General features: G+C 38.6%; 1 protein-coding gene across 1 annotated transcript in view; it reads left to right on the top strand.

The window, feature by feature from the left end:
* The window catches only part of NPAS3 (neuronal PAS domain protein 3), a 1,100,928-nt gene that overhangs the window by 546,804 nt on the left and 530,019 nt on the right, over positions 1-24,105 (top strand). Inside the window, exon 4 of the mRNA XM_036769637.1 lies at positions 7,799-7,881. Coding sequence (XP_036625532.1) covers positions 7,799-7,881 — 83 coding nt within the window. The remainder of the gene's footprint in view (positions 1-7,798; positions 7,882-24,105) is intronic.

Here is a 24,105-nt window from a genome sequence, read left to right as displayed (position 1 = left end):
ATCTCGTGGGAATGTTGTATGGCTCAACTCACTGTACATGTGGAAATGCTTTGGAAACCATAAAAGTGCTGTATGAATGGAAAGTCCCTATACCGTATTCACGGTCATCCCTTTACTCCCCTTTTTTCCTTTCATAGAAAAACCACACAATCAATAAACAAAGATTATTTTTGCTCTATTTTGTCGATCAGGGACCATTTCTGGTTCAGTATTACAAGAGCTTTGCCTCTATTGAGCAGTGGGGGTGGGGACTGATTAAAAGAAAAAGGGCATCGCGAGCCACAAGGTGAGCAGGTCTGATGACTTCTCCACCTTTCATCATTTTCATCCTCGGAGCTGAGCTGTCGTGTTTCTATTTTGTAATGGTTTCTTCTGTGGCAAGCTGACCTTTTGGCTGAATAGGTCAAACCCCCACAGAGCCAAGATCCTCAACCTTCTCCATGTGTGTGCATCCCCAGAAGGGGATGATGACTGGTGAGGAATACTACTATGTAGAAAGGAGCAAGTTGTATTTTTTTTTTGGTTTTGGGACTTTTTTGCTATAAGACTGATTATTTTTCATGGCATTGAATTACCACAGCAGAAGCGTACTCCATATCATCTATGTAAAATAGATATCCTGGTTTTGCAGAGGGTCAAGATATATTTTTCTATCCTTCAATCTACACTTTGCCTTATAACTTTCTGATGTTGGTCTCATTCATTATCTTTTTTTCTCTTTGTAAGAAAGGAACAATGATGGCGGCCAATAACTATTTCCTTTTCCTTTTTTTATTGGTCTTCCATGTCTAAATCACTAAGGCATTATTTTTTCGTCTTTGAAAACCAAAGGAAAACGACAATATGAAATACAAGCAGAATGAAATGCAAATTTTCGTATTTGTTTTATTTTTACCAATGTGTCATAGACTAAGCTAAAAAAGATTTCAGAGATCATCTAGTTCAGTGCTTCCTAAACTGCAGGTCATGACCTGGGGGGTCACGAAAAATTTGGCAACAGTAAAAGGTTTCTGAACAGGCTAGGACCAAAAATTAATTCAAAATCAAACATGTAATGAATCCAAGGTGTTTCTGGCAGTTCTTGCCCGTGGCGCAAAGCAGAACTTAACTGCCGCCTTGGCTCCAAACACACATGTGCACTTTGCACTGAGCATGCCCGCACACCCATGCAGCACCAACGAATACTGCCGAAACATGAAAAAGGGTCACGACTGGAAAAAAGTTTAAGAAGCCCTGATCTGGTCCAACCCCCTTATTTTGTAGAAGAAACCTAAGGCCAGGAAAGTCAGGTGACTAGGTAGCAAGCCTCTGAGGTAGGATTTGAACTCTGATCTTCTGACTGGAGACACTGTTCTTCCTTCTCTATCATGTGGCTCTATCATGTAGACAGATTATAAACTCCTTAAGAGTCAGGATCATGTCTAATTTATCTGTGTATCTCCCCCAGGATATAATCAGTACATTATGGATGGGACACACTCAACAAATGTTGCCTAAATGAAGGAATAAATGAATGGACAAATAGAGTGTTTAGTATCGGTTCCCTCTTTTGTTCTTTGTTAACAACTGGCTTTTAAATACTTAACAGAATTTTTTCACATCCTCTTTAAAGATATGAAACTTCACATATGAGAATTTATGGTATATTATGATGTCATTACTTTTTATTACCTCCTTTTAAAAGGAGGTGAACTATGCCAACTAAGAGAACTGAAATATGCCAACTAAGTGAAGTCAGAGCTCAGGTACCACTTTCCAATAAGTGAGCAGTACTGTCAGATAGTCCAATGGATAGAGTGCTGGGCCTGGAGTCAGGAAGACTTGAGTTCAAATCTAGTCTCAGACACTCACTAGCTGTTTGACCCTGGGCAAGTTACTTAATGTCTTTCTGCCTCAGTTCCCTTATCTGTAAAATGGGGATCATAATAGTGCCAACATCCAAGGGTTGTTTTGAGGGTAAAATGAAGAAGTATTTGTAATGTGCTTTGTGTACCTTAAACCACTACATAGCCCAGTACTATGAATGCTTGCATTTGTGTATATGTATTGAGTGGAAAATGACAGTAAGGGTGGGTGAAGGTAAGTTTATTTTGCAACTTTTGAAAGGAAAAAAGTAGGTTGTTTGTTTTCTTGTTTTTGTTTTTGTTTTCTCTTCAGCGGGTGTTAGTGGTCTGGGGGATGCTATCAAATTTCAAAAAAATTTGAAATTCTGAAGAACCCTTTGAATGGTGTTATTTTTCAAATTCTGATGAACCTAGAAGAAAAAAAAAGCTGCTTCAGGCTTTAAGAGCAAATTGCAATGGCAGTGAGGAGAAAACATCATGATTTTCATTGCTCTCAGATTATCAGAGTACCGTCCCATTTCTCAAAATGCCAAAAGTGAGGCTGAGGAATTTTTTTAAGTGGAATTTAAGAAATCTGTATTTAACATGTCTTCCATTACCAATAATACTGGAATGGAAGCAAGCCTGCTCCCAGAGACCTAATGGGTTCCTGTTTAACATATTTATGTTAGCTGTAAAATTAGGAGCTGTCATTATGGCCCCCCATCACCTGCATAAGTGCAAAACCTATAAATCCAGTGATCCTCTGGTACCATAAAAATGACATTGGATAGAATGGCATGAAGCTAGGACAAGATATGTGTGTACAGGGATAGGCGGCACCAAGATTCCTATGTAGATTTCTGGTGGAACTGATGAACAAAAAGAAAATTAAAGGTACAGACAGTCCACAAGGAGATGCCCTAGCTCAATTTGAACTCGGAATGGAAAGGACTGAGTGCCTAAGGAAATATAATAAAAGAGAACTCTCAAAATCATAAATACTGTCTTGAATGGAGGAAGAAGAAGGGAGCATTTCTAAGTTTTTCACCTTCTCCTCCCTTTCATCATCCCCATTAATGGTCAGCGCCTTCCCCTCTATTGACAATTTCCAATTCATTCTATGTGTAGCTTGTTTGTATGTAGTTGTTTTGAAGTTGTCTCTCTCCCCATTAGGTTATGAGCCCTTTGAGAAGAGGGATTGCCCTTTGCTTTTTTTGTATGCCTTGCATTTAGCATGGTGCCTAGCACATAGTAGTTATATAATAAATACATATTTACCATCTTCCCTTCCTTCTCTCTTTCTTCCCCCTCCAAAAAAAATCCAGAAGACTGCAGATCATATTCATGTGGAGTCATTCACACCAAGCTACCATAATGTGCAATTAGCATTGTACAAATTGAAAACAATATTCAGCAAGACAGCTGCATTATCAAAAATGCCAAAGGAATTTTGAAGGGAGTAATGTGCGTGTTAGAATAGAAAATTAATCCAAAAACACACAGTAGTAATATCTTCAAAGTTTCTGCATTTTAGAGAGAGAGAGAGAGAGAGAGAGAGAGAGAGAGAGAGAGAGAGAGTATACTTATGGCATAAATTAGTTGTAAGAAAGCAAACCATATGGAATTGGTTTTATTTCCAGGGCCAACTCTAAGACAAACTTCTGATATCCACTTCTTTTCAAATCATCTTGAAGCTCCCTACCAGCTCTAACATATCATAGTTCCCTTCAACTCTAAAAGTCTAGTTTTATTGGAATTATCTTCATTTTCATCCCTGTCTCTTGTTTTTCCTAGTTTCCTTCAAGCCCTTGCTAAAATTGCACCTTCCCCAAGAAGCCTTTCCACATTCCCATTAATGTTGTGCTTTTCCTCTGTTGATTATCTCCAATTTGTCCTGTATATGTCTTATTTGTACTTTTGTTTGCATATCTACCCTCTATTATAGTGTGGATGTCTTGAGAGCAGGGAATGTCCTTTGCCTTTCTTTGCATTCCCAGAGCTTAGCACAGTGCCTGGCACACAGTAGGTGTATAATAAGTGCATGCTGACTGATTCTAATATCTCCATAGGTGTGTGTAACTAATATTTCCTTTGAACCATCATCTCCTTTTTGACTTCTTGTTAGTAATAGAAATTATACTTCATTCCCTTCATTTTCAAAGCACTATTTGAAATATCACAGGCACTAACAAATAAATGGAATGGTATACACACTGCTTTTCTCTAGTACTGTAATCTTAAGGGCATTTGTACTGTAATCCAGTCTAAGCTGAAGAGCCAACCCGCTTTACTCGGTAACTGAAGCTAAATTGAATTAGGCCAGCAAGTATTTAGATGAGATTTTCTTGTCAACTAACTGGAATGTTTCTAGTATGAGAGAAGCAGAAGAAATAAGTCTTATTTAAAATTTGTATTTTACAGGGCTCTGGGGCAACAAGAAATGTAATAAAAGTTTGTTGTTGGGTTTTTTTTTTTCCTGGCAAGCTGAAAGGAGTAAGCTATTAATTTCTAGAGGCTCCATACAGAAAACTTTCAGAGCATTTACACGCCTTTAATAAATTCCTACTAAACACAGAAATTCTCATGATCTTTGGTAAAACTAGGAAGGCATACAGAAGCACAGATTTGCTGTTGAAGGAGTGGCTTAAATGTAAGTCAAGGCCCCAAACAAAAGTTTGTTCAAGTTGGGTAGAGACTTCACTGTGGTGGCTCCAAAAAACTTTGGTACTTAGGCCTTTCTTCCACGGAAAGACCTAACACCACATAGTAGTTAATACCTATGACCAAAATACTTGTAGCATGGGGAAGGGGTCATTTTTTAATAATTGTTGACTTGTGTCTGACTCTTCGTGACCCCATTTGGGGTTTTCTTGGCAAAGATACTGGAGTGGTTTGCCATTTCCTTCTCCAGCTTATGTTACAGATGAGTAAACTGAGGCAAACTGGGTTAAGTGACTTGCCTATAGTCACACAGCTAATGTCGAAGGCCAGATTTGAACTCAGGAACAGAAGTCTTCCTGACTTCAGGCCAGGCACTCTATCCAATGCATCACCTCACTGCCCTTGGGTGGCCATTGTCAAGTTACTTAACTTCAATGGAGAAATTTGCCATGGTGGAAAGGTTGATGGACTTTGAGTTAGGAGGATCTGAGTTCTATCTACTCCTATTTTTAGATTTGCCACATGTCCCTGAACAGATGTGAAACAGTGAGAAAAAGCTGCTGATTCTGGAAGGCAAACTGGATTCTGATCCAAGCTTTGATCCTTAACTACCTGTGTGAATTTTGCCAAGTCACTTAACCTCCCTGGCATTGCCTCAGTTTCTTCACATGTAAAATGTGTGTATTTGCCTAGATGGGGTCCTTTCCAGTTCTAACTCTTTGATGCTGGCTCACTCTCTCTGAGCCTCATTTGTTAAATGAGGATAATACTAGTAGTAATAGATAGCTTAAAGGCTTTCATAGGCATGGCTCAAAGGAGGTAATAGTATTCAAGTGCTTTGTAAACCTAAAAATACCATATAGCACTTACTATTATTGGCCTACATTTTCTTATCTGTAAAATAGGGATGATGTTTCTACTACCTACCTCATAGGTTTGTCATGTGGAAAGTTGTAATAGAAATCTCAAGAGTCTCATATAGTTTAATACAATGGAAATAGAGCTGGGTTTGGAGTTATGAGACCTAGTTCTCCTGCTTACTACCTGTGTGACCCTGGGCAAGTCAATTAACTTCTCCAGGGCTTATGTTCCTCCTTTTTTAAATGAAGGTTTGAACCAGATAACCTCAAAGCTCTCTTCCCAGCTCTCTGTCTAAGATCCTGTTATAGTGTTGTTGAAAGAGAAAATAGAGGAAAGCAATGTGATATTCTGGTGCATTTGTGACAAGGAAAATTATTGATTATTACAGACAGCCGTCCTATTTTTTGTTTGCTTTTCAAAGCCTGTCCAACAAACAAAAATGTTTGCCTTGACCAAATGGATAAAGAACATTTCTTGTCCAGACTATGGCATTTTATTTAGACAGAAATCCTATAAAATTTATCATCATGCTGGGACAGATAATCTCCTGGGCAACAAGTTAGGCCAGGAGTTGATAGTGATAATAAGCACAGTGCTTGAAACGTAGTAGGTCCTTAATAAATTCTAATTGATTGAGCAACTGAAGAAAATAGGCTGGATTGCCTTTGGGAAACAGCAAAACTCTTTAAATATTCAAGCTTCCTATTGAAACAAAGGCCCAGATCTTTAACACTAGTATTCTACTCTATGACAGTAAGACAGAATACAACAGTCTAGGAGGAATTAAAATGTATATCACACACACTGATGGATATCACATAAAGTAATACAGAGGGATGAGCTGAACATGACCAGAATATAACCCAGGTAGAACTTTGAGGAGCAGAAGTAAAAGATATCATTAAGGAAACATATTTTAGGCAGAAAAGGTAATCTGGTCAAGTCATGTGGCAAGGAATAGTGATGACAGGTATCTAGTGAGGGTAGTCTATTGGCATACTCTCAATATTAGGGGGAAACGAGGAAAGAGACTGGTCTCCTTGTGGCAAACTTATGGGAAGACATAGTATGAGTACAAGTCACAGAATGTGGAAAAGCAAGGATGAGTTGCTCTCTGCATTACTGGAAGAAATTCCAAATTCATGAGAGCAAAGAGGCATTTTAGTATTTTGAGTATCTGGAAGCCAGTCTTTTCCTGAAAGCTCTCTTTTCTAGGGAAAAAAGAGAAGGTACAATGGGTTAAAGAGTTTGGAATAATAACGTGTTTGTTATCATCCTCCTCCTCCTCCTCCTCCTCACTGTTATTGTCACTAATGCCTAACATTTCTGTAGTGCTTTAAAGTTTGCAAAATGCTTTATGTAAATTATCTTATTTGGGAAGTGATATAGAAACTATTCTTAACTATATTCTGTTTCATGAATCAGTAAATAAGGTGAAATGATGCTTATGCTGACAAATATTTTATTTTAGAAATATGAACAAAAATGTTTGTAACATTGACATTGCATTAACTGAATACTCCATATGAATACTAATGGGTTTATATTAATTATAGGTCAGTAATCTCTATGAAAAATGAAAATTGACTATACTTGATTCCCTTCATAGTAAGTTGCTTATTAGTTTAAAAAAAGCCAACTAAATATTTCCTGATGATGGCATATTTTTTGAAGTAAAATTGCGATGTAATAATAATATAGTGCCGAATTCACGAGAGTAGAAGCTTCCAGTAGGCAAGGAGTATCTTCGTATGCTTTAATTAAAGCTTTATACATTGCAGTGGTCAACAAGTATTAATTCCATGAGTATTAAGTCATTTACCACAACTACCCTCCCTGGGGCCTCCCTCCTCCCCTCTTCTCTGTCCCCCAGTAAAGTACACAGCAACAAAGACTTTACATTTCGACACTATTTCTTAAATAGTCTTTGTCAGCATTTATATCTTTTTTTAATCGTCAGCTTTTTTCTAATATTTCTTCCACATAGGGATATATATGGAGTATCCCTAAAGTTCTAGTTCAGTGTTAATAATGTGTATGTAAAAGAGTGTCTCCAACCTTTCTAGGCTTCACAAACTCCTGTGCTTCTCAGGTTTGGGTTAGTCACCTGAATTTGCAAGCGGATATAATATTGGTTTAATGTACTTATTTTTTAGTGGCCCATACATATATGTAGTTGGTCTCAGTACAGGAGAAATATCCCTGGATACTAAGACAAAATGTGCTCCAGGGTATTGTTTTTCACTTTTCTTGGCAGGTGTAGAGGCTGAAGCCACTGAAAGCTAAACCTGAGCTCTGCTTGGGGTAGTAGTACAAGTCAAAATTGAAATTTATATCAGGTGCTGTTTCTATAAATTTACATAAAAACAATAAATAACCGGTGACATGACCAGGCAAGAAGTTATGCTGGAAACATGAGTTCACTGCAATATCCTTTTTTTTTAATTCAGTTATAGGTGCCCAACGAAGGAGAAGCCCCAGTGCTCTAGCCATCGAAGTGTTTGAGGCACACCTGGGAAGCCACATTTTACAGGTAATAAAAAGATGAATTGTGCCTATATATGTACATATGCATATATGTACATATATGTGTGTAGAGGTACACACACATGTATATTTTAACTAAGAATAATCAACAAACATAGAGAGCGTTGCAGTCTTTGAGTCCAGGTCTTTATTGGGTTGTTGCTGTTTCTGCTTGGATTTGTGAGATTCTTACAAATTCATTTTTTTTTCTTTTTAGAAAGCCATCACTTGAGAGTGTTAATGAGAAAGGGAGGGCAAGTATTATTTGTGCTGTAATAATTTAGATAAATTGCTCTATTTAGTTGACTCGCACTGTATTAGCTGGCTGTTCACAGAATAATTGTGTATGTGTATTGTGTTTGTATGTGGATGTATGTCTCTTTATGTTTGTATCTTTTGTATATCTATATATTATTTTTGGAAGAGCAAAGTTATGTTGTGAAGGTAATGTGACTTTTTTACATGTGTTATCAAATTTGGATGTTCTCAGCTTTATGTGGAGATCATGAGTGTTTCTGATATTGGAACTTTTACTGTCCTATCACAAAATTACTAGGAGAAAAATGACAAAAGCCTTTTAAAGTAAGTGAAGACAAATGCTAACTTATTGTTCTCATCAGTGCTATGATACAGAAATATTTATATTAGCTTTTTTGAAATCAGTAGAGGTACCTCCACAAGCCAATCTTTTTCTAGAAAAATTTCTCCTCTTGCTTCTGAGTTGTGAACTGTTATGCTCAAAACAACCTTTTAATTATGGAAGATGTTTTCTAACTTTCTGACATTCTGGAAGAGGAAAGCACCTAGCAAAGCTATCCAACTCGTGTTTTACACGAGCTAAGTTTCAGTTCAGTTGAGCTCTTCGATAGAAATAAGGGTAATCTTAACGAATTCATATACGAAACTTTCCTGGCCATTCAGATCTAGGAAAAGTCCCTCCTGGGTGCTGCCACTTTCTGCAAGCCCAGAAAAAGAATTGATTTTCACTATAGCATGAAATGATAAGCCATTATGACTGGGCATATTTCAAGTGTAGAGGTGAGATTACATTTCTTGCTAGGTCTTCTCTGATGAGGCTGACTTTTGCCCAGCAACAAAAGGAACCTTTGAGGCTGACTTTTGCCCAGCAACTATGAGGACCTCTTCTAAAACTGCCCAGTAACAGGAAGCTCTGTCAGATAACAAAAACCTTGCTTCCTTAGTCCACACTCTGTGTACGTGATTAGCCTCCCACAGTGGAGTAAGCTAAGTTGCTTTTTCTGTGATCACATCATTGAACTGTTTTTCAGCACACCTGCTTCCTTTTCCTGCCTCCCCCTTTCCCTTTGAGTAACTACTCAGGTAGGAGCATACCCTGCTTTTGCCTGAATGCCCAAAAATTGTGAATAAAAACAAACCCCTGTCTTCCTGCAAACTGCTAGTATCCACCCCCAGGGCTAACCCACTGCTTTTGTGTCAATAAAGCTCTTTGACTAGGAGAATATCTGCCTCTTGAATTCTTTCTGGACAACCCAGCTCCTAAACCTCATCATCTTCTTCATTCTTATTTCTCTTTCTTCTCCCATACACACTGTTGAAAATGTTTTTTTTCCCTTTCTTTGAGTGTTCTGGAATTTGCTTTGCCTGCAGCCAACACAGTTTGCTTCCTTTCATTATATGTTGTGAAATTCTCTAGGTTTTTATCCTATGAGAGAAAGTAGGTAAACTTGGATCAGTTAGTGGAATGGTCAATATAGGCTCTGTTAGTCTGAATAGAGCTTCTACCATGACCGTAACATGAGATCTTTTTTGAAAGTAGGAAAAAATATATAAGTATGCAGTCATAAGCAACAATGATTCTAGACCATACTCAGATCTTATATAAGCCAGCTTTCAAGGAAAAGTGGGACCCATTTTCAGCCCTATTAGTTTCTTGATTGTATTAAATAGTAGTAATTAGAGAATACAAGAGAATCTATTCTCCACTAGAGACTTTAGGGCAGTGAGAAGATGAGAGGGGAAGCCACTAAAAAGAAGGAAATAGAGTTATTGAAATGATCTGTATTGCAATATCAATCTGCAAATATTTATTAAATCCTTGCTATGCTCCAGGCACTGTGATAAGCACTTGGGATACAAAAAAATAAATAAACAATGGCAATAAAAATGACAAAACTAACAAAAAACCAAAAATAATTCCTGCCCACAAGGAGTTTACATTGTAATGGGGGAAGAAAACAGGTCCTGGAATCAATGTTGTTGTTCAGTCATTTCAGTCCTGTCTATACTCTTCCTGAGTCCTGGGATTTGGGGAATTTCTGGGCAAAGATACTGGAGCAGATTGCCATTTCCTTCTTCACAGATGAGGAACCGAGGCGAAGGGATCACCTAGCTAGTAAGTGTCTAAGGCCAGATTGGAATTCAGAATAAATCAAGAAAAATAGAATAGATGGGAGATAGCCTTAGGGGGGAAGGCAGTAGCAGTGAAATGTGAGCAAAGTCCTTTAGAAACGTAGGCTTAGTTTTGTAACGTTTGATGTACTGAGGCAGCTCAGGGTGTGATGAATCCCCTCTCCAAAGCATGCTCACCTCAGGACTTGGTGCTTCTTGGGGACTAGCTCCATTCTGAATCTATTTCCTTTGAGCTAATACCTCAGTAGCCCGGCACCAGGCCCTCTGGGGTTTTTTTTAATGATTCCTTTTTTACCCAATGGCTTGAGCTGTCTCAGGTTTGTGGTCAGCTTTACAGAGCCTTTCCTTATGGCTGATTGATGTGGGGTCCTGAGAAATGAGGTAACTATGAGTCTTCCCCCTGCCTTTGCTATACTTGCCCCATGCGACTCAGGAAATCATGTTCCACCTCTATCCCTGGGTTCCCACCAACAAAATGGCCCTATCCTTGGGCTTGGGGAAAGGAGGACCTTGGGAATCAGACTCCATGGGAAGATGAAGCCAGGGCAGACTTCTCTAGGGATCCCATTCTATGACGCTCAGGCATTAAGGTTATGACTTCCCCCAGATAGACAGAAAGCCATTGGAAAAGTGGATGGCATTGTCCTCAGCCTGATTCCAGTCATCTTTTCAGTTCTCAGGTCACCTTGAATATTTGTAGCCCTTGCTTTCCTCCCACCTTTTCTTACCTGGCATGTTTGGATAAAAACATTTGCATTTCAAAAAAAAAAGAAAGAAAGAAAGAAAGAAAGAAAGAAAGGAAGGAAGGAAGGAAGGAAGGAAGGAAGGAAGAAAGAGAGAGAGAGAGAGAGAGAGAGAGAGAGAGAGAGAGAGAGAGAGAGAGAGAGAAAGAAAGGAAGAAAGAAAGAAAGGCTTTCTAAGAGTCAGAGGTTACACAGGAGAGAACTCCAGGGCAGCAATCTTAGCAAAAGCTCTCCTGTGCTGAAAAGCAAATGGGCTGGTCTAGCTGTACCACACTGGAGGGTATAGAGGGAAGTAATGGGTTAAAAGAGTGGAATGATAGGAAGGGGCCAGATTGTGAAGAGCTTCAGATACCAAATAAAGTTCATATTTGACATTAGAGGGAAAAAAGTCATTTTGTCAGCTATGTGGAGGATTGAGTGAACCATGGAGAGACTTGAGGTAGAGGATCTAATTATTCAAGGCTAAAGACGATGAGGTCCTGGACTGGTGTGGTAGCTGTGAGAGTGAAGAGGAAGGTACATCTGCAAGAGAAATCTTAATCATTTCCTTACCTCTCAGCCAGGACAGTTCGAAGCAAGTGGGTAAAGATTTACAGTAGCTAATCAATGGATTTTTGCTTCCTTTTGCTGCCCCCCCATTTTGTTGTGAGGGCACCTAAGGCAGTGATTGTCTTTTGCCTTTCTTTTGGACTTAGCTCAAGGGAAATGGCAAACCACTCCAGTATCTCTGCCAAGAAAACCCCAAATGGGGTCACGAAGAATCAGACACAACTGAAAAACAAATCAACAACAACAAAACAGTTCCTAACACATAGTAGGAGCTTAATAGATGATTATTGACTGTATCTGCATTGACTGTATCAGAACCACCTTCATCTCCAAAGCTGAGAGGAGAAGAGTACTCCTGTGGTTTCTAGGTACCGTGCTTTCAAGAATTTTTGACAGATTAGTTCAGATTATCTGAGTTGGGGTCAGGTTGGATGGAAACTTGAGTGGTCACTGGTTAAAAATAATATAAGAAAGGGAGGAAAAAATTGAGTAATGCTCCAGAAAAAGCAACCCTGTTTCAGATAGCTGGAAGTGAGTTATGACCTTCCTTATGACTTTTTTGAGGCTTTCTAACAGGAGCTAGCTCAAGTCCAGAAGGGGACATCTCCTCCCAGGAGCTGTTGTACATTTCGTAGATCTGGTCCCTGGAGACTCCCAAACACCATGAACTCAGTCAGAAATGCCTTCAGTGTGTTCTAAACCACATGACCTGCTGTTTTGCAGAGGCTTCTATCATGACAAGAAATCTGTCAGACATCAGATACCAATTAGTACGGAGACAGCAAGAGAGGACATAGTGTAACATAGTGGAGCTTTCTGTGGTGGTGGCGTTCCATTGGATATGGTGGCCTTTTTTTAATTTCTCACTACATTGTTCCAGGAACAGTATTTTTGTTTCCCCAAAACCTTATAGGATCCCTTGAAATTTTGTGTTGCCTTTTATGTTAAGTGAACAGGATAATTATTATTATCATTATAATCATTTAGACAACCAAAGATTATTCTGCCAGAAAAATTACCAGTGATCATTCTACTCATCTACCATCATTTTCCAGGCTAGGGTTTTAAGCCCAATTTGTACTGGTTATTGCTTCTGCCATCCTCTGAGTGACTCTGTAGAGATTCCAGGATTACCAGGACCAAAGTGCCATCTGCAGTACAGTTGAAGGCTTTCTAGGATAATTAGCCTTATAACTATAGGAGTGTAGATCGTATATATTGGGTCTCATCCAAGGTATTTTAGTTCAACATAGTCTTACTTGGCTTATATTAATCAGATGAGGAGAAAGAGCAATTAGGAGGTCAAGAGGCCAAGATGGGGAATTATACTTTGTGGCTGAGTAGATGAAAAGTCAAGGGACATCAAAAATAAGAGGTCTTCCTTGCAAACATTCCTTTTTGCATGCCAAAAAGATTGTTGAACAGAGATTAGGTTTTCCTGTTGGTGGATTCAGCAATATCATAAGTGCTCTGTGAATCCATTAACCCTCCTCCATCCTGTCATTCCTAAGAAGGGAGAGAAGTGAAGGTTGTTTACTTAGCCAAGTTGTAGGAACTGTACAATGTGTTCACATTTCCTGTGTTTTTCTAAGCTTAACTAAATGCAAAATGGTAGCAAATATAATGTTAGGAAAACATAAAATTAACCAGTGACTTTCCCTTAGGTGTCGAAATTATGAATGGAGTGTTTTAATTATTTGTATGCCCTTAGCAGAAGCCTAAGTTCAAGGGTTGTTTTTTTTTTATTCTCTAAATGAATACTTTATGTTAGTGTTAGAAGAGATGTAAAATCAGCCACCACATATTTGCATACTAGACAGTAATACTGTTTTACACACCTTACAGGTGTTAAAAACAAGACAAACAAAACAAACCTTGTAAATTGAAGAAATGGAAGGGGTGGATATGTCAGCTTGATTTGTCAGCCTTGCTATGATGAGTCTGTAGAAACATATATTATTTGTCCCACCAATAGTTTATGGTAATCTCTACCTTTCTAGCTATCCAACATTACAACAAGCTTGGGATAATAAAAAATAAACAGTGTCTGTTATTAAGTACAGGTACTATATATGTCAGCACAGGACTTTTGGCATGGGGTGTATCTCTAGCTCTAATACTCCCTCTTAAAAAAAAGGCTTCCTTTAAGAAATGGAGATAATGGAGTTTTACTGAATCGTAGACTGGGGACATTTAGCCCCGAGATGAGAAGACTCAGGAAGAATGTGAAAGCTGTCTTTGAGGATTTGAAAAGATGTCATGTTAAACAGGGATTAGGCTTGTTCTTCTTGGTCCTAGACAACAGAATGAGGAACAATTGCTGGAGATGGCAAAGGGGCAGATGTAAGTTTGATATCAGGATAATTTGCCCAATTATTGGAGCTGCCCACAAGGGTAATGGGCTTTTTCAGGAGGTAGTGTGTTCCTCCTCAGGGAAGAACTTTCAGGCGTCACGACCAATTGTGGTTGTTGGAGTAGGGATTTCTGGAGGGTTTTGAGTTGGACCAGATGGCCAATAGGATTCTTTCCAACTCAGAACCTGTGACTGTGATTTTGTGATCTTTGAGGTCAACCAAGTATGTACTTTTAAAAATTAGTAGAATAAAAATATTCCCAAGACTTCCTGAATAATATGAGACCTCTGTATGCATAAATGCTATGGCGGGAAACTTCAAAGCATGTAGCAAAAAAGGGAATATTGAAAAAACTCAGAGGATGCAATAGACCTACTTTGGCTTCTAGGAACCTCAGATGACTTCCTCAGGACTTGACTGGATCCAAAAATCCAGAGTACTTCTAGGTAGAGAAGTTCTATTTATTATTCAGCTTACCATTATTATCCTTGCATTCATCCTCATTGCAGCAGCATCATCATCATCGTTATTATCACTAGAGTAAAGAGGTTATGGATAACAATAATAAAGAGATGTGTGAAACACTTTAAAATATCATTTCATTTTATCCTCACGACAGTCCTGGGAGGATGGTGCTATATTTATTCCCTTTTTCCAGATGAAGAAATTGGAGCAAACAGAGGTTTAGTGACTTGCCCAGGGCCACATATTTAGTAAGTGTCTGAGGCTGGATTCGAACTCAGAGAGGAAGGCACTTTAATATATGTGTTGTTACATGGACGTATTTGAATTTTCCTCTGTTGTATTGTCTCCTCCAACAAGTACTTCTTGCAATTATATTGCTAGCATTTTAGATGACACTTTAAAGTTTGCAAAGCACTTTATAATGTTATCTTATTTGATCGTCACAACAGCCCTGTGAAGTAGGTGTCGTTATTACACCCACTTTGCAGGTAAGGAAACTGAGGTTGAGAAAGGCTAAATAACTTGCCCGGGTTCATACAGCATCTGAGACAGAATTTGAACTCAGCTCTTCCAGACTCTTAAGTCTAATACTCCTCGTTTTTACCATGGAGCTGACTCTTCTCCTGGAGAGAATCCCAGCAGAACGCCACCCCCACCCCACCTCCTAAGATTGTAATTCTTGGATTCCTCAGGCCAGTTTTTGTCTCATGACCAGAATAGTTCTTCTGTAATGACTGTGTGTTCCTCAGACCTTCCTTAAAGGCCCCCCCGAGACGACCCTGTGAACAGTCATTACAGAGTGGTTCGATGCATATGCCTTGCAGCTTCTGCACCCATGGTCGGAGGAGGCAAATGCTTCTAAGAATTATGATACATCTTCACTGATAGAAATGTCTTCCTACTGAGAGAAGAAACAGGGAGTCTCATCATGTCAATGCAGCAGTAGGGTTGCAGCAAACATTTTTTGGAAAGGACAGTGTAGTAAAGGAAAATTCCTATAAACTCCACTTCATGAGGAGTGCCCACACCTCTCTGAGTTCAAATCCAGCCCCAGACACTTGTCTCTTGTCCAAATCTGGCTGCCTTGATTTCTTCCTCTGTAAAATGAGGATAATAATAGCACCTCCCATCCAGGGTTGTTCTGAAGATAGAATGAGATAACATTTGTGAAGCACTTTGCAAAACTTAAAATTCCTAAATTATTTATCATAAATATATAATATAATAAATATAATGAAACAAATTTCACTAAATTAAATAATTACTAAAATAGCTATTATCATTGCTAATCTCACATGAAAAGGGGCTCTGTTAGCCACTAGCAGTTAAGAACATTTTTTGAAAATTCTACCATCAAGAGGATTAACATCAAATTGACTTTATATAAACAAATGAATATGAGCCACATGAAGGGCTCTAAGGAAATTCGAGGAGGGAGATATTGCTTTCAACTAGAGCAGAGATTTCTAGCCTTTGCGGTGTCGGGGCCCACTTTGTCAGTCTGTTGAAATCTATGGATACTTTCTCAGAATAATTTTTTAAATGCATAAAATATACCACAGAGGATCATGAAGGTAACCAATTACAAAGGAATACAACTATCAAAATATTTAAAAACAAAAACGAGTTCATGAACCTCAGGTTAGGAACCCCTGAACTGCAGAGGACTAGGAAAGGCTCAGTGGAGGAACCAGATCCTGAGCAGGCATGGCCTTCCTGAAGTAGGAGAAAGATTTCAATAGACACAGTGAATGGCTTTAATCAGTGTATGGAGGGAAGGAAAAGCAGAACATGATCCAAGAATAGCTTATAATTCATTTAAGCTGAAAATAAGTGACTAATATAATGTCTGAAAGGTTAAGTTGGAGTCACACTCTAGAACAGGGGTGGGGAACCTGCGACCTCGAGGCCACATGTGGCTCTGTAGACCTTCAAGTGCCAACCGTTGAAACTTTCAGTCAAAGGTCTCCACTTGAGGACCTAGAGGCCACATGCGGCCTGCCGCGGGTTCCCCACCCCTGCTGTAGAAGGTCTCAAATCTCAGGTTAAGCCACAGTGATAAACAAGTTTGGCAAAAACTGCAGGCTTGAGTGAAATGACAATAGAGACCTGCAAATATTATCTCATTTTTATCTTCACAATAACCGTAGGAGTGGAATGCTATTACTAATCTGGTAAATGTCTGAGGTAGAATTTGAACTCAGGTCTATCTGACTCAACATTCCATTCTCTGTCCACTGGAAGTTACTTATGTTTTTGTTTCATCTATTCCCCCCCTCCCTGTATACACACTTCCTCATATTATCAAGGAAAATTAATAGTTAAGCAGTGCAGGGTCCATGCGATGCTAGCAAAGCTTCCACTACCAAGGTGTAATCAGTCAGATGGCACAATGGACAGAGCACTGGGCCTGAAGACAAGAAGACATGAGTTCAGGTGTGACCCTGGGAAAGTCACTTAATTCATTTTCCTCATCTATAAAACAGCACCCAACTCCCAGGATTGTTGTGAGGATACAGTGTGATTTTATTTGTAAAGCATTTAGCACAGTACCTGGTACGTAGTAGGTTTGCCTGTCAGACAGTTCTATATTAGGTTCTTCAGAATTATTGATAGACACACGGGAATCACATAAACTCAACATCCAGAAATGTTTACAAAAAATGGTAGTTGGGCATTATTTAAAAAAAGAGCATCATTTGACATATAGCATCACTATTATTTTGTCAAGCATCTCCAATCAAGATTTTGCAGTCTAGTTCTGAGACCCAACCAATGTCTGATTTACGGGGAAAAAGTACAGTTTGTAGCAATGTGCTTATGAGGAACAGGAAACATCAGATCTGCATTATCAGCCCCTCTCCTGATGACAGCTGGAATACAGAAAAAGGCCACCAACTAGTCTGTCTGGCCAGTTAAAACATCTGGCCAAGAAGCACGAATACCTTAAGCCCCCCAAATCCTAGGTAATTAAAGGACACTGATAATTATTTTATTGAGATTCATCACAATTGACATTTCTTGAGCTTTGTGGAACAAAAAATATCTCCAACAGATATTTAGACTTACAGGTCCAATGTCTGTTTCATGAGAGGTCTGGAAATTCATTTCCATCATCTGTGTTATTGACGCTTTAGTGATGTTAAACAAACAAACAAGAAAAAAGGAAACCCTAGAAATGTTGAATGATCATGGTTCTCGTGGCAAACTGGGTTTCTGCTGGACTTCAGTGATAATAATAAATGACACTGATTTTTCAAATGATTTCTTTAACTTCCATCTGAGGAAGAAAAGGATAAATGACCCCATATTTTCCCTATGATCCAGAATGATAAGAAAATATAGAACTAAATATAGAAAAAAGAGAAAGTTAGTGAATATATTTGCATATGCAAATTAGCTTAATTGATACTGCTTGCCTCTACAGGGATTTTTCATTACAAACTGGAGTGCTACATTGTTCAGCTCATATTGAGTAATTTAGTAACTAATGAGACCAGTTTGCACTAATTTGCATATGATAAATGAGCTTAATTGCAGTAAATAACTTGGAGGCATAATTACTTAATTTTCCTGTGTTGCACGGCTTTTAAGTTCACGTATGAACAACTCAAGATAATTTTGCATATTTAAATTAGTTGCTTTTAAATTTTCTTAAACAAAAAAAGAGAACACACCTTATCAATTGAGCTGTAAAACAATTGAAAGTAAGGTTTACAGTATTTTTGTTAAAAAAGAAAAACACCCAGAAAATCCCTCCACAGAATGCTGCTTTTTTTGGTGCCAAGTTCAGAGCACTGAACATTATGGGAAGTGCTTTTAATGGTGCGAATTGAATGTGCAACTCCTATTAGTCACTGACCTGTGTTTAAACGGAAATATGTTGATGTTAAAAAATATGTATGAATAAATCATAACTTTTAAGTTACAACTTATAAGAGAGACCTGACAAGTTTGTTATCTAATTCAGCTAACTGATACACGAGTAGTCATTTGGTTACCTCACCTGTAATGCTGAAATTCAACAAAGCTGCTTGGTTTTAATGAAGTGCATGTTACCCTAACACTAGCATGTCCTTTTTATCTAAATTAATGTTTCATATTTGGTTAGTGGCTTTTATCAGTGAAGCTCAGTGGTGGTTGCCAAGAATTATCTCATTGGTTTTCATATTATCCCAGGGCAGCGTGTCCTCTTCTAACATCCATTTTTCAAATGGAAAAACTGAGGCATTAAGAGGTTGAGGGCTAAACCATTACATCACATCACTGAATTGCCTTGAAATCTTATTTTTTTTAAAAAAATGGAATTTATTATTCAACATTGACTGATCTGTAGTACCATCAGGCACTTCAGTATTTGAATACAGGAAAAATCTTTACTCATGAAAGCTAGTCTAGAATTGAACATTTCACAATGCCAGGTGTTTATGAAGAAAAGGAAGCATCAGATCTGCTGTTATCATCGTCTCTCCTGATCACAGCTGGAATGAAGAAAAAGGCCACCAACTAGTCTGTCTGGCCAGTTAAAACATCTGGCCAAGAAGCACGAATACCTTAAGCCCCCCAAATCCTAGGTAATTAGAGCACCCTGACTATTATTTTATAACACTTGCACCATTGCTGTCTTGCCCTACTGTTTTAAGTAAATGTGAGTCTGTCTTATTATAAGAGAAGCAGCTGTGACTTAGTGAATAGAGAGAGCTGGCCTCTGAGCAGAGCTCAAGTGCCACTTCTGACATTTACTGGTTTTGTGACCCTGGGCAAGAAATTTTTTCCACTTCTCGATGCCCCAAAATAGCTTTTTCAGGTTATAAATTGCCAAACAGGTGTTAATCTGAATTAAAAAGAGTTTCCTCACGAGGATCCCTAGATCAATAGAATCAAGGGTCTGGTCTAAAAAAAAATGAAAAACAGAGCATGTCAGGACCAAGAGTTTGTTTCTGTTCATTCCACAACCTCTAAATATTGGAGTTGTCTTTTCTCTCAAGATTGTAAAGGACTTCCATATGCATCTCATTTTTCCATATGATAGCCTTCTGAAAAAGAAGGCTGTTAGCAACATTTTTTGGTTAAAATAAAGTGACACTGAGGCAAAGAAACATTACATGTCCCAAAAATTCACATGGTAGAGGAATCATATTTGGAGCTCAGATTTTCAGACTCTTTTTTACAGTTCTCTTCTTCCATCAGGCAAGTTTTCTAGTAAGACCCAAAATCGTGGACTATGTGACCATGAACCCAATAGGCTATGGGCAAATCCTAAGAGTTGTTTTTTTAAGAGTTTTTGTGCCTGTTGTGCATACCCAGAAATACATATTCTAGTCTGGAGGCAGAAAGGGGACATTGGTGGTTTCAGAAAGGAGCTACAATCTCTATGAAAGGATGTCCTATAGCATCGACTTCTCACAAATCCAGGATTCCTGTCAAATCACAAAACATATATAAGAGGTTAAGACCATCATTTTAAGGAGCCTAAATGCCCTACCAACTTTACAGGAGTTTATAGATGATAGATTATTAATTTGCAGTTTAAAAATGAAAGTAGTTTTGTTCTTTTAAAAAAGAGAAATCTCATAATAATTCTTATAATTCATACAATAAAAAACATAGCACAAAAGAATACTTCATTAAAAAAGTTCTCAAAATAATATTGTGGTTTTCCTGTGCTAAATGGAATTATGTGCAGCCATGATCTAAGTGGGGAAAATGTAATTAGGGTTTTTAAGGGGACTCCAAAATCAAAGTTTCCTTTAGACAGTAATTTGGTTTGTTTTTGCTGCTCTCCTCATACTCTGCAGCCTCATCAGCTTGCACAGAAAAGATGGAATGAGCAGCCAATCAAAATTCAGAAGATCCAGGAGGTAGAAAGAGTTCACTGTTCACTACTATAAATTATAATGTTGATGAGACATTGAAATTCACATATTTTCCCTCATTATCCAGATTGTAACAAGAAAATGACACAATATTCATTTTCTGTCATGACTAAAAGGGCACCTTAAAGTGTCAAGATGAGATTGGAGAACTGCCTTGAACGGTTTTCTACATAGTCTAAACGTGACAGAGATTCCTCTGCATTTTGGCATGTAACCTGCCAGCATTGATTTGCAAAATTACAAGACTCTTGATGGTAAAAAGTGCATCACAGTTCATTGCAAAGTACTATAAGAAAGACCGTGGATAGAGTAAGAGTTATGACCAGGTAATTGTGTGAAGCAGGCACATTGGGGAGTAAGTGGTTATGCCCTGTCTCATTCTTGAAGGAAGGAAGGCCAATAGTTAATACCTTTCTCATTAAGCAGTCTTTGTCAGTCTTTATGTCAGTCACTCCTTTAGTGGGCATCTATTAAGGGAATACTAGGTACCATGCATTGTGCTAGGTGCCAGGATTATAAAGACAGGCACACACACACACAGACACACACACACAGACACAGACACACACACACACACAGACACACACACACACAGACACACAGACACACACACACAGACACACAGACACACACACACACAGGCACACACACACACAGACACACACAGACACACACACACACACACCAGCCCTGCTCTCAAACAGTTAACACTGTTGTTCGTCCTTCATTCTTGAAGAGGACCAATGACATCACCAGGATGATTTCTTGACTTGCACGTGAAATGAATTTAAGTGAGGCAGAGTTGCACAAGGTCAACAGCCTCACTCTTTCCTCCAGAGTCATCAAAGCCTAGCGGGAAGACAAAAGTCAAGATGCTGACGATGGCCCAAAACAAATACAAATAACAAACATTAACTGTCTACAGTTTTTTTAAAGAGGTGAGCTAGCCACTAGAGATACAGACACGAAAATGAAGCAGACTCTTCCCTCTTCCCTGGTCTTACCTTCTAAATTGATCAGCCTTTGTTGCTAGGGTCTTAAGGACATCATAATAGGGTAGATTTAAAGCTAGAAAGGACCTTAAAGGTCATTTGCAGAGCTAACTTGAGACCTAGAAAGGTTAAGTGACTTGCCCAGGGTAACCAAGGAAATAAGTAGCAGGTCATTTGCCTCCAGATTCAGTACTTTCTATTATGCCAGATCTAAAGAAAATTAGGTGGGAGAGTCTATCCTGCAAGGATTCCTTTTTGTTGTTTGAGACTCGTACAAGTTTGGGTTTGTAGAGGAACCTAAGATCATTTGCTGCATTTGATAAATCTATCTTCGTAGCTTTAAGCCATGGAGACCAGTGAGAAAATTTGGATAAGGATGTGGGGATTATAATATGAAAAATGATTTTCAAGTTTCAGTATGTTGATCTTCATTCTTTCTTCCCCTTGCACTTGGTGATGTCAGGTTTAGGTAAAGTTTTAAATGGGTAACAAATACAGCCTCAAAGATAATCAATAAATAAATAAATAGAGAGAGTTCTTAGGAAATGGCTAAGAGGGGTGGCAGTTTTCTGGTACTTTATGTAGTTGCCCTTTTTTAACTTAATGGAGAAGCACATGAGGATTTTGAAGATCTGTCCTCCTATTACTGTATTCCTAAGAAGGATATGGCATATGCAGAATGGGACCCGGCAGTCAAATTTCCCTGTTCTGTCACTGAATAATAGTAGTGTGACTTTGGGCAAGTCATGTGTCTTCTCTGCATCTGAGTTTCCTAATCTGTAAAATGGATTTATAATAGTCTTTTGCTACTGGACAATAGCTGGTGATAGTGGATATATCCTGGGAAGAACATTAAGTATCTAGAGTCCAGAGGAGGTGCTAATACTATAAAATTTAAGGTAATGGGAATGACTGCAGCAACACCAGAGTGTCTAGCAACATCAGGTAGGAGAGAGAGAGAGAGAGACAGACAGACAGATAAAGACAGAGACAGAGAGATAGAGAGAAAGACAGACAGAGAGACAGAGGAAGAGAAAGAGAGAGAGAGAAAGAGAAAGAGAGAGAGAGAGAGAGAGAGAGAGAGACAGAGAGAGAGAGAGAGAGAGAGAGAGAGAGAATGATAAGTAGCATTTACATACTACTTCTAAGGTCTGCAAAATGCCTTATATAGATTAGTTAATTTGATACTCACAACCACCCTGTGCTACTACTATCTCTATTTTACAAATGAGGAAACTGAGACAAATAGAGCTTAAGTGACTTGCCCAAAGTCACACAACTAGTATCTATCTGGGGTCAAATTTGAACTCAGAACTTCCTGACTCTAGGTGCAGAGTTCTATCTGCTGAGCCATGTAGCTACCTCAAGACAAGCTAATAGTATCCCTGATCTCCTGTTTTTCTCAGACTCCTTGAGGATATTGGGAATTTTTGCCAGCTGGATATCCCCACCCTTTCTCTGTCATTGTCAAATTTTAAATCTCATAATGTAGTGGAAAGACTAAGTCAAAGGATTTTGAGTCAGAGGATCTGGATTCAAATCTTAACTCAGCCACTCTGTCAGGTTACTTCACCTCTTTAGGAATTTGTTAATTTATCTGTAAAATTAAGGGCTTAGGCTATATGATCCCCAGTGTTCTGTCTAGCTAAAATCGTATGATTTCACAGGGCAACTGATCTCAGCCTTTATGGTGAGCAGTAATCTTCTTTAAATAGGCTTGACATGTGATCAGTCTTTGCCAGTAGACATTTGAGAACAGGGAACCCTCTTCCTCATGAGACAGACTTTTGAATATTTCTAAAGCTTGGTTTACCTCAAACCTAAATTTGCTTTTCTACAACTTCCACCCATTGCTCTTAATTTTTCATTATGGAGACAAACAAAATAAGTCTAATCCCACATGACAGACCTTTAAATACTTAAAGACAGCTACTATGTCCTCTCCCAATCCTCTCCCCCTCAATGCCTTCTCTTCTACAGGATAAACATTCACAGTTCTCTCATTAAATCTTCATATGACAATTTCCAGTCACTTTGTATGTGTTACTTTCCCTCTTCTGAATTGACCACAGTCTTTTAATGTCTTTTGTAATTGACCATGATTCTCACTGCTTTAGCCACAGGATAGTTTCAGCCCCTGAGATCACTCTACTGAAGATTTGGCTTTGAAACTTAAGCCTAGCCATCCTCTGGTTGTCTGTAGTCATGTCACTGGTTTCCTTCTGGCTTTGGTCTCGGAGACCTGACTAGCAAATCACCATGTCTCTGATGCGGTTTGGTGAATTTTCAAGTCATCCGAGACCAAATCATTTTGTACTCCTTATTAATATCCTGGACCGAGAGTCAATCCATATGTAGAGCAAACTCCCCCAAGATATCCATGGATCCCCTGAGATAACCTTAATGTTATCCAGAATTTTGGGGGTATTGAAATGTATTGAGATGATGTGTTCTTAGCATAACTGAAAGATCTGATTCCCCCCTCCCTTAATTGTAGTGCCTTACCTCAATTACCTCCAATTTATCCTGTATATATCTTGTTTGTAGATAGTTGCCTTCATGTTGGTTCCCCCATTAAACTCTGGATTCAGTAAGACTAGGAACTTCTTTTTGCCTTTCCTTTCATCCCCTGCATGCAGCACAGTGCCTGGCACACTGTAGGTGTCTAATGAGTGCTTATAGCTTTCTTGACTATCACTTTACTTCATTGACTAATCTGCATGCAGCACAGTGCCTGGCACACTATAGGTGTCTAATAGGTGCTTATAGATTTCTTGGCTATCACTTGACTATCACAAAACTTTATCATTTAAAAGTTTTTCCTATCCTCTTTGCTATATTATTGAAATTACATTCATATT

The sequence above is a fragment of the Trichosurus vulpecula genome, chromosome 8, assembly GCF_011100635.1.
Source record: "Trichosurus vulpecula isolate mTriVul1 chromosome 8, mTriVul1.pri, whole genome shotgun sequence".
Lineage (NCBI taxonomy): Eukaryota > Metazoa > Chordata > Mammalia > Diprotodontia > Phalangeridae > Trichosurus > Trichosurus vulpecula.
This window is presented reverse-complemented; position numbering and strand designations above follow the sequence as displayed.